The sequence below is a fragment of the Papaver somniferum genome, unplaced genomic scaffold (genome assembly GCF_003573695.1).
Source record: "Papaver somniferum cultivar HN1 unplaced genomic scaffold, ASM357369v1 unplaced-scaffold_132, whole genome shotgun sequence".
Taxonomy (NCBI): domain Eukaryota; kingdom Viridiplantae; phylum Streptophyta; class Magnoliopsida; order Ranunculales; family Papaveraceae; genus Papaver; species Papaver somniferum.
This window is the reverse complement of record NW_020622381.1, coordinates 2,107,965-2,119,552: the sequence shown is the minus strand read 5'-3', so window position 1 is coordinate 2,119,552 and position 11,588 is coordinate 2,107,965. Positions and strand designations below refer to the sequence as shown.

The 11,588-nt window shown below is 36.4% G+C and overlaps 2 protein-coding genes across 2 annotated transcripts; one reads left to right on the top strand and one right to left on the bottom strand.

Annotated features, from left to right (window-relative positions):
* Positions 1-2,200: 2,200 nt before the first annotated feature.
* LOC113332943 (uncharacterized protein At2g17340-like) lies at positions 2,201-6,886 on the top strand. The gene is made up of 12 exons (XM_026579436.1): positions 2,201-2,506; positions 3,093-3,158; positions 3,556-3,622; positions 3,819-3,887; positions 3,976-4,116; positions 4,342-4,470; positions 4,605-4,691; positions 5,469-5,543; positions 5,626-5,703; positions 5,812-5,889; positions 6,407-6,469; positions 6,569-6,886. Exons 1-12 carry the CDS (start codon positions 2,337-2,339, stop codon positions 6,635-6,637), a joined length of 1,092 nt encoding a protein of 363 aa, XP_026435221.1. The 5' UTR covers positions 2,201-2,336; the 3' UTR covers positions 6,638-6,886.
* A 106-nt stretch (positions 6,887-6,992) lies between these two features.
* LOC113332944 (cysteine protease XCP1-like) lies at positions 6,993-8,638 on the bottom strand. Its single transcript, XM_026579437.1, has 4 exons — positions 8,093-8,638; positions 7,773-8,008; positions 7,518-7,658; positions 6,993-7,334 (listed from the first exon to the last, which is right to left on the bottom strand). Exons 1-4 carry the CDS (start codon positions 8,580-8,582, stop codon positions 7,119-7,121), a joined length of 1,083 nt encoding a protein of 360 aa, XP_026435222.1. The 5' UTR covers positions 8,583-8,638; the 3' UTR covers positions 6,993-7,118.
* Positions 8,639-11,588: the final 2,950 nt, after the last annotated feature.

Here is an 11,588-nt window from a genome sequence, read left to right as displayed (position 1 = left end):
ACTTCTCACTCTTCTTCACACTAATAACTTTGTTGACTACCTTCTTATATCCTCCACCACTACCATGCCCTTCAGTTACTCACTTACTCTGTACTTCTCACTCTTCTTCACCCTAATAACTTTGTTGACTTCCGCAACCATTTGTCTATCAATCTCAGTGATTTATTTTGTCTGATTTACATGTATTAGTAAGTTTCCTCCATGAGTCACAAAATAATAAGCCCCTTTTTTAGTTTTTAGATTTTGTTTTTGAATATCGATTTTTTGATGTTTCTAGTTTCTGTTCCATCATTTGAATCAACATCAGCCGAAAGTGTCTGAAATTTGGTGTAGAAATGGCAAGCCAAGCTCCACCATAGGAGTCAAAATCATCAACAATCAAAAGCAACACAAGGGGTGTCAAGAATGAGATATATTTTTCTTGTAATATGAGATCCCGTGGCGATGAGATGGTAACAGTGGAAACTTTCCTTAGGCGGTGAGTTGCAGGTCAAAAAATTTGGAATTTAGTCACATTACGGTAAGCCAATATTTTGGTCTGGTATGGCCCGGGTTACCTTAAGAAACGAGTACCTGCACCCCCTATACACATGTTATGAATTTTAGTCATATTACTTGTACCCCTATTGATCTGGGTTGTTGGCTCTTGACCGGTTTCCTGGTTATGGTCAGTTCCTGTGTAGCTCTACTGAGGGTGGGGTTGTGCAGACGTTATGTAAAGACTTAAGACAATCAGGGAAAATAAGTTTACTTCTCGCAAATATTGCTGACACCTTTGAAATCATTCTTAGAATTTTATGAAGATGTGGCTTGCGCATGCAATGACAATAAACAAATCACAATACCAATATGTGCAATTGTGTAGCCATATTAGCACTAATTATGAACGACCATGATCGGTCGGATTTGGACGGCAGTGATTATGTCATGATCTGGCCGAATCTCACCTTAACCTAACCACACTTGGATATAGGCCATGCTAACCCTAAATGTGAAAGAAGAAAAATTAAACGTCAATATCATATAAAACCCATAACAAACTGAATTGGACCTCTTGCGAATCCTGAAAGTGAAAGAAATTATACCTCTTACCTCAACCTAATTTTTAACCTACCCATGCCGGGATCACATGTCTCGGCTAACTTTAAAAACTGGTCACCAAAAAAAAGTTGAGTTGCAGTTGTAAGCGGATGCTTGTACCAAGTGTAACCCTAATATTTAGGACCAGAATCGATTTTGAGGTTTATTATTGATTAACTTATTGCTTCAATTTTTTTTTATCAATATACTTTCCCTTTTGCTTGTTAACTCATTGTGGTTTTGGTTTTGGTTTAAACTCTCCCAATTTTGGCAGAGTTACTCGCTATTACTTGTCCCTTGTGAGGGATAAAAAATCGTCTAGATAGAGAGGCAAGTAATGAGTACTCCCAAGAAACTCGGACGATAAAGAAGCGTTTAGCTACTTGCTAAGTTCAACACAGACCCTTAACTCTAAAAATAGGACTGGACCAGGCAATCTCACAAGTTAAATCACAAACCTGTTTAAATGAAGTTCAAACAGCTAAGCTAATCTCTAGACTAGCCACCAAGCTACATAGTTACATACTAGTATCATTTTTTATTTTTTTTGATCTGATTCATTTGAATATGACCTGTATGGATCTGATTGAAATCACCCGACTCAATGTGTTTGTTTTTTTCCAAATTGACTAGAAAAATATACAAGTCAGGGTTGATCTCATGACTCATGAGCATTTTATTTCCTAACTCAAACGGATCCAGATCGGGGATTAGGTCTAAGTCATGTCGTGAGTCAGATCTGACTCAAACTAAAAAACAAGCGATCTGACATTTGACTCGTGCCGTGTCAAAGGCCGAATAAGATCCAAATGTCGAGTCAACAAAATAACAAACATCCTGTCAGATCTAATAGTTACTTATTTTATTTTTCTTTTGGTTTTATTATTGGATAAAGTATTACAAGATACTAGTTGGAAACCTAGCAAGCTGCAGTCCAACATCATACACTATCGCGTTAGTTGAACAAGTTGTTATGCTAATGCTAACCTACCAGCGAGCCTCTGGTTGACCCACGGTTGGAACACCCGTTGGACCTAAATAGCTGACCCCATGATCTGTTTACTCTAGTCACCTTTGGTATATACGCTCCGATTCCTTGTCTGATTTTTTTCCCCACGATCTGTTTTTACTCTCGATACAGAGCTGTCGACTAACATCAAGCATTGGCACTTAGGTAAAGACTGGTGGAGTAGTGATAGAGAAAGAAACCGAAAAATCTAAACAAACAAATAAAACCCCGATAACTGAGAGAAAACATGGAGAGTTTTTCAGAAATGGTTCCTTTTCCATTATTATCGACTCCGATTGAATCTAATTACAGAGCTTGTACCATTCCTTATAGATTTCCTTCTGATAATCCTCGAAAAGCAACACCTACTGAGATTTCTTGGATCAATCTTTTCTTAAATTCTGTCCCCTCTTTTAGGTTTGTGTTTCTTGATCAATTTCTATATTAAATTTAATTTTGTCTATCTTTACTTTGATCTCGTTATGCAGCTTCTTGCTTCATAGACAGTTCTGGGAATTTTATGATTTTGGAGTTGGATTTGGATTTTTTAGGTTAAATTTACGGTTTGTTTCCATGCGACGAAATTTGATAATGTGTCATCACTTGTGTGTAAAAAATCTGCCTTTTATCTTGATACGATTTTAACTTTTAAGGTAGCTAATTGCTATTTTTTTGTGGCTGGGAAGATATTTTATGGGCTTAGGGTTTTCTTAGGTTGGAGGTTAAATTTAGTGTTAAAATAATGCTGTCAGTTTTGTTTTTTACTTTTACTGATTACGCAAAATAGCTCTCACTAAATTCACATCCGACCAGGTTATGTATGATCATAGTAGTTGTGAGGCTGCATACTTGTCTATTCTAACATATTCTGGAATGCTACTTCTTGGTATATCAGGCGAAAAATGCAATACATAAACATCTTAGATTCTTAGGTGAAGTATTGTTGTTCGATCATCGTCTGTTTGTTATCTGTTGTTTATTGTTTACTTTTCTTTTTATACAGGGAACGCGCAGCAAGCGATAACACTGTTGCTGATGCCCCTGCTAAAGCCGATAAGTTTGCCGAAAGGTACTTACTAAAATAGTTAGTGCAGAAGTGAATATATTCTGTACAAGAGTTTTTCACATTGCCATTTGGGATCAACGAATTAGTGCTTAGCGTATAAAGTAGTTATGCAGTACAATTCTAAAATTATGTTTTTCTTTGCTCGTTTTCCTAAAAGCAGAATGAAGTCCTCTTGGAACAATTTTTTAGTATAAATAAATAATGTAGGTACTTAGCTGATAATGAAGTATCCTCTATGGGCTCGCTATTTATGTGGGCTTATGCATGGAGAAACTAAAACACTTTCAGGTGGCATGTGGTTTTGTAGGCACTTTGCATTTTTATGTGGGGTTTATTATTGTTAATGCTTAATATCAGAAGTCCTGATTAAGGTGTATTACTATCTATATTCTTTATGAAGGTATACAGAAATTCTTGAGGACCTAAAGAAGGATCCGGAAAGTCATAATGGACCTCCTGATTGCATTGTAAGCCTATCCATATTTTATTATGCGTGTTTATCCTTCTATTGGTTCTTCATGAATTATCATTGTTTGGGCTGATGAAGCACTTTATGCAGTTCTACCCTGCGTTGGACGCACTCCTTTTTTGTTTTAATCTTCTTACCCAGTGTACATAGCACGTCATATAATTATCTTTTTTTTTTTTTTCTTCTGTAATTAGATGCTTTGCAGGCTTCGTGAGCAAATTCTTAGGGAGTTAGGTTTCAGAGATATATTCAAGAAAGTTAAGGTCAGTTATATATTCAATGCGTATAGCAGCGACCGCTATTTCAATTTGAAGGCGCTCATGTTGATGTTTGTACTTATTAATGCACCAGGACGAGGAGAATGCCAAGGCTATTACGCTGTTTGCGGAGGTAGTTCGAGTAAGTGATGCGATTGAAGATGTAAGCAAACGCGTTGAGAACTTGGTAAAGGGAATATTTGCAGGGAACATCTTTGATTTGGGTTCTGCTCAGGTAAACCAAGTTTTTATTGTTAAAGCATGTGCAACTTTGAAAGTAGGTTCTGGCTTTCCTTCGACTGTTATGGTGGACAGCATAATACAACTACAACACAGAGTCTCATAAAGATTTCACTGTGTCCTTCTCCTAGTTTTCTAAATTCCGATACATCATTTTTTTTTTCTTTATTATTGCTATAGTCTTTAGGCTTACATCTATCTTTTACTCCATCTATTGAAGCTTGCAGAGGTTTTTGCAAAGGATGGAATGTCGTTTCTAGCAAGTTGTCAGAACATTGTGCCTCGTCCCTGGGTTATTGATGATCTGGACAAGTTTCAGTCAAGTTGGAGTCGAAAGACTTGGAAAAGGGTAGGTTCATTTGCCTTGTATTCACGGTTAATAGTACCTTACTTTTTCTAGGTCAATTTTTATGACATTATACTATGGTTGCACACTTGTTCTGATTAACATTGACTCACTAATTCAGTTGTTGGGTATGACAGGCTGTTATCTTTGTCGACAATTCTGGTGCAGATATCATCTTGGGTATTTTACCATTTGCGAGGGAGCTACTTCGGTGTGGCACACAGGTTTGCCTTTCTTCAACCTAATCTACACCTGACAGATCGACTGTGAAGTATTACTATCTAAGCACAAGTACCTACATAGATATACAGAAGCCCGTGTTTTAACTGTCAATTATATCATGGAAACTACTATACACAGAGATCCATCCTGCTACCCCAAACCATAATTTTTTGGCACAAGTCATCTATACAGGAAAATCTCAGCCTTTACTAGTCTTAGATAACGGTAATCATTCTCACCACTCACTTTGAAAGGTGAGAATCTGGGTAAGACCCAATAAAAGCAAGTATTGAATACAGTGAAGTGACTGTTTAGCTTTCCTATACAGAAGAAAGAAAAGATTGAAGCTTCTGTCCCGGGTTCCCTACAGAATACTGGTAGAAGATCAATTTGACCTTTAAGAGGAACTATTCTATATTACGGAAAATTAGGCTAAAGGACCATAACTCCAATTCTCATAATTTTTAAATTTGACATCCCCTCTTTAGCAAAATGACCTAAATATGCGATTTACTAAATCTTCGAAGACACTGAGCAACATGCATAATGCATACCTAATGCAGAAATATGCACACTGAACGGTGCACATTTGGTTCTTTTTTCGAAAGAGAAAATATGTGCGCCTGAAAAAGTGCGTCTTGGAACTTCGGTTGTTTAGCATAGTTAATTAGGGTAGGATTTATACAGAGAATGCTGTGAATGAGTCTGTTATACCATATAAGAGAATGAAGATGCTGCTATGCTTCGCTTGACATGTGTAAAGATTTTGTTTGATGCAGGTCGTTTTAGCAGCCAATGACTTACCTTCAATCAATGATGTAACATACTCTGAATTGGTGGAGATCATTGCAAAGGTGGGGACAGTGCCATTGGATTGTAAAAAAGCTTTTATACCAATTGTTTTTGATTCTAGTGCTTTTGGTGTTTTTTATGCAGTTAAAAGATGAGAATGGGAAACTTGTTGGTGTTGATACTTTCAATTTACTTATCGTCAATTCTGGCAACGATTTGCCTGTAAGTGAATCAGTTCCAGTTACATTAGAATTCTCTATATTTAATATATTTATTGTGGTTATGAATTTGCTGCAGTAATGTGTCACTCACTTTTCATCTTATTTATAGGTTATTGATCTTTCAAGTGTGTCTCAAGAACTTGCGTGCTTGGCCAGTGAAGCAGATTTAGTTGTCATGGAAGGAATGGTAGGTTGTTATACCAGTGGAGATTATAAGACAACTTGTATCAATTCTTTGGCATTTTAAATACTGCCCAAAGTCCAAAAGCAAGTTTGGTATAATTGTCAGAATACTAGTTGAAACCATGAAGAACAGCAGGTAGTATACATATTGGTTGCACAGAATGCTAGTTGATTTCCTGTGAGAGAAAATGTTGTTATTTACAACGGCTCGTGTACTAGGCATAAGCCGCATAACGTAAACTTTGGCCTATGATTGAATGATCCACAGGAAGAAAATAACGTACTAATACTAAATGATAAATAAGTTAATAGGGCATTTGATGGATATTATGATACAGAAATAAGAAAAAATCAAATTCAATCAATCCCAGAAAAATTACTGTTTGTTGGTTTGAATGATTAATCAGAAACCAGTCATCCAGTCTTAGACTTCTGTGCGGTCTCCGGCCCTTTTCATGTGATATTTGGCTAAAGAATTAGATTCTTTAGAAACTATAATTCATGTTTCATTTTGCATGCAGGGCCGTGGAATTGAGACTAACCTTTATGCTCAGTTTAGATGTGATTCCCTCAAGATTGGAATGGTAAATGTCTATTGCGTCTTGTTTCCTTGACTTCCATTAATGTATGCTCTTCAGCTATTGTTTCAAGTTCATGTATATATCCCCTCTCATCTCTTGCAGGTGAAGCACCCAGAGGTCGCCCAATTCCTAGGAGGGAGACTCTATGACTGTGTTTTCAAATTCAACTAACTTCATATTCATTGAGATACACACTCTTGCCATTATTCTGTACGTATAATGTTCATTGCTAAAACACATTGTATTATTTACTCTTAGCCATTCTCATGCAAGGTGTATTTTAGACTATGAACATCATATACGTCTACATATTTCTGGATTGGCAGCACGAATCTTGTTTCGCGGCTTTACTCTTAGCCGAACCTATGTTGGTCTTGAATACTAATAATATTGGGTAATAGAAAATCATGCTGATGCCAATGTCATAGTTTTGTTTTGCTTTGCTTCTTTTCTCTTCTTCTCAGAATGCATGTTAGGTATTAACAGGGAATAGATAATCTGTTTTTGGTGGAACACAGCCAAAACGGATACTTCAACCATATATTTTATTATTCAAAGAAAACCTGAAAAGAAAACAATGCAGAAAACGGAAAATAGAAACAAGATCACGTCATTTTTAGGATAATCAGATAGGAACGAAGTAAAAGGTAGGTCACTTCATTTTGGTAGGATATGAAGCCATCTTGTTGATTCCACAAAGCCCAGCTGGTTTCCCGGTGTTCCTCTTCATCCTGATGTAGCCTTTTTCTCCCCATTTTGCTCCCCAAGAGTTCTTAACTATGATGTAATCTAAACCCTTCGATGATCCATAACCAACAGCTGTAACTCCATGGTCTAGAGCAGTTCCACAGTGCCCATCGAAAACCCCCTGTAACAAAGAACAAACTCTTGGATTATATCTCGATTTCTACTCTTTCTGCAATTTTGTTCGTTAAAGTTCTGCAATTTTGTTCGTTAAACTCTTAGAAGTAAAAGCGTGCTCTACTCCCGTGTCATTGAATATCAAGAGCAATGTTTTATGAAAAGGTTATTAAGAAAATTTAAAACTTACTCCACTGTAAAACTGGAAGTTTCTTCCTGATGCTTCAATGGCAACGCTAACAGGCTGCTGGGAGAGTGCCTTCAAGAGGCTTTTTTCGTCATTCTCAGGAACATCCTTGTAACCATTAATAGTTACCATCTGCATATCCTCCTGATAAAACATCAATACTTGTTATAGAAAGTAATTTCTTGTATTTATTTTCAGTTGAAACAATAATAAAAAACATCATCTTTTTTAAGTGAGGCAAGTTTAGTGTTCAGTTACCCTTTTTTCCTCACAAGTTCCTTCTTCCATGAGATATGGATAGTCATCTTCTTTGTGTAGCCCACCAGTAGACATGATATATTGAAATGCATAATCCATTAAACCTCCATTACAGCCATTGTTTGAAGGTTTGTCACAGTCGATCAGCTCTTGCTCTGACAGTGCAGTTAGATTTCCTGTAACTATCTGATTAATTCCTTCTACTGCTGCTACAGTTGAAAATGCCCAACAACTTCCTGCAAGATTATGATCATAATATTAAACTCTGTATATAGAAGTAGTGTATGTAAAACATCTGTTATGAGATCTTGAATACTCACCACAAGCGCCTTGATTCTTGACATTAGTAACAGCGCCTTTCTTTCTCCAGTCGACAGATTTGGGTAAATCGATATTCTCTGCATCACTGGAATCTTCATCAGTAGATGAAAAATCTCTAGTTCTCTCAGGCATCTGATAATGATCACCTTTCAATCCTAGATACTCTTCCTTGAATTCTTCATGGCTCATATCTGCAAACTCATTCAGCCCTAGCCAATAGCTAGTAACCTTCTTATTAGTCTCATCAATATGTTTCAAGTTCTCCTTGAATACTTCAAACCTCTCAAGTTTCTCTTCAATGCTCTTGTATGCTTTCCCATGTTTTGATAACCATGATTCAAAAAGATCGATTAGTTTGTCGATAGATGTTAAATCTTCGGGTTCGTATCCGACGATTGAAAATTCCCGACTGATGCCACTACAGACAAGTAAGGATAAGGAGGAGAGGAAGAGAAGAAAGGAAAGCTTAGAAGACGTTGAGGAAAACATTGTTGGATTAGCTTGTTTGGCGATTGTAGTAGTTAAGGTGAATTGGATGAATGAGTGTAAGGCTTGATGTGTGCCTATTTATATAGGTTCTGTTTGATTATTTTTCTGGGTATTTCTTGCTTTCAAGAAAAGTCTGTTTTCATTTGTTTCTGTTTCTTAGAAGGAGAAAACTAGTCTTTTAAGTCTTGTTCTTTTTGCGATGCTTAAGTTCAAAGCTAGCATGTTTTTTCCTTGGTAATGATCATATAGCGTGAAGCAAGTGAGTTTCACCAAGAGAAAATCATAGTTTAAGAAAAAAATCATCTGATGTAGCTGAGGCCTTGAGGTATTTTGAACTGTGGGGAACCCAAATGCTAACGCCCTTGAAGGTGGCATTCTTTTGTTGATTCTATGCTTGAATTTGACCTGGGTTTAAATCGAATTTTAGGTGGTTTAGGAAGACTTTGTCACAGGGACTCGGGGAGTGTATAGTGAGATTTGTGGAGAGCAAAAGGCTTAGTGGACTTAAATCTATAAGAAATCAAATACCCTTACATGCTCAGCATCAAGAGGAACCAAGGCACAATCTTTATAACATGACTTTTCTTCTACTAAAACGTTGTTCTGCTAAAAAAACATCTAAAAGAAACAGATCGAAAATTCAACATAAAAACCCCATCTTCACATTCAAACCATAATTTCTTATAACAATTCACCTTCACAACGCTGGAACCGTCTCCCTAGTGACACTGTGAGAGTGAAATTGTATACTTCACGACTTCTGCAAAAAAGAGTTCCTACACAACTTGCTAGTGAAAAGAGGTTCTAGTTTGCAAATAGGAAATAAGTATGTATAGGTAGGCCTAGTTAGATGCATTGTACTGATGTCTCCCCACAATGCCACATATGAAGCTGACCACATGACCATTGGAAAAGCTCTCATATGCCTAAGCTGCAGCTGGGTATCATGAAAATTGGAACAAATCACCCAGAAAAGGAGACTTACTATAAATGTTTTCTTTCCTGGTATCTCACGTTGCTCTACTAGGTCTCGGTCATACAGAAAAAGAAAAAACAGAGATAAGATTAAGTCCCACAAAATGACTGAAAAATAAATAATAATAGAAAGTAGAAACGTATCAATTATCAAATTGTAGGACGATAATTTACAGTGTTACTTACGTCGACAGTGCTTTGATCCACTCAATTACTGTATAGTATTATTATTATTATTGATTGGCCATGAAAATTTATGTTAAACAAAGGCAGTTGCATAGTTCGCCATTTGTCGTCACAAAGAAGATTTCAAGGCCAGATAAGAGAGGGTCATCCAATGAAGTGTGACTTGGTAATGGTAAATTTTCTAATTTGGGTGCTCTACAACTCATACGTGCATTCTTTTTTTACAATTGTCATTACAGTGTCGGCAGACTTCAGCAGCTTTGAAACAGAATCAATCTTATGTTTTAATCTTTTAATGGATCACCGACTTAACCGACAAAATACTACTAGTCCATTGTCCATGAAAACAGTCGCGGTGTTGCTGGTTAAATAGTCGAGTAGTCACGTTCCATTGAGATTTCTGCACACGGAATTGTGTACGCACCATTCTCAACCACACTCGATGGAGATTACAGCGAGAGTTCTGCATTGATCACGTATTCCATCAAAGAAAATAAAAGAAAACAAAAATAAAACGTAATACAACACTATAATGTTTATGCGACTATCTTTAATTTATTTAGCTTGGATGTCATATATTATAATTGAGTCCGCAAAACGTAACAACGAAGCTGATACTTTGATGCCCCAGCTTGGAAAGTGGTTCAGGGGAACTAGGATTTGGATCTTGGAGTGACTTGGAAAAAGTTTATACATGTTAAGGATGGCTTGTAACAACTTCATCCGAGTTTGCATTGGAGTTGGCTACCTATTTTAAAAGCACAAAATTGGTCAAAAAGACCAAAACACAAAATTCCTGGGTGAAATAGAATCTTACCTTTTGATACTGTTTATATAGCCAAACATCAGAAATATACTGTTTATATAGCCAATTTGGATATTTGGCCCAGGAAAATTAAAATAAAAAAATATGTCTTACCTAAAATACCCCTAACCTTCTAAACTCTTCTTTTCAAAGAGAATTTATTTCTCTTTTCAAAACCTCCCCGTCCCGGCAGAGCTCGTTTATTCCTCACCTGCAGAATTCGATCAAAGTTTCAGAGCTCGTGTCTTTTTCAGATGGATGGCATCAAGACTGTCAAAAGAGACAATCTTCTTATCAGGAATTGCGGTGGTTGCACTGTATATTCTCTTGTGAGTTCTTTTTTTTTTCTTTTTTAAACTTTCTTAAAAAATATCTGCATAAAAAGTCTGCATAACTAGATATGCAGTACCATAAAAATCTTTTTATACTGCATAACTAGCTATGCAGTACAAATAAAATGTGCATAACATGTTATGCAGTACAAAAACAAGTTATGCAGTACAAAATGTGCAGAACAAAATATGCATTACAAATAAAATAAATGTACATAATATCTTTTTTTTTCAGCTTTGGTTGGCTGAGCACTCTAACATAGCTGAGATATCATCATCAGACATTGTCAAGGTCAATCCCAATGCTACACCAAGAGCTGCAAGGTGGGACTTTGCAGCAATGAAGAAAGCAATGCTCAAGGAGCATATTTCAAGCTTAGAGGTACTTGTTTATGAACCTTAAGAATGAATGTATATTTCAAGCATATGAAAGCAAACATGCAGAACTGCATAACTTATTATGCATAACTTGTTTAACTGCATAAAATACGAACATTGTTTAACTGCATAACATCTTATGCAGATCCAAAAATAACTGCATGACCTGTTATGCATTGTTTAGAGTATCTGCATAACTTGTTATGCATATAAGAAGTGTTATTGTTTTTGTTAAGCATTCCCTGCGTCACTTATTGTTTTAATGCATAACATCTTATGCAGATCCAACATTGACAGCATGACAAGTTATGCATTGTTTAGGTTATCTGC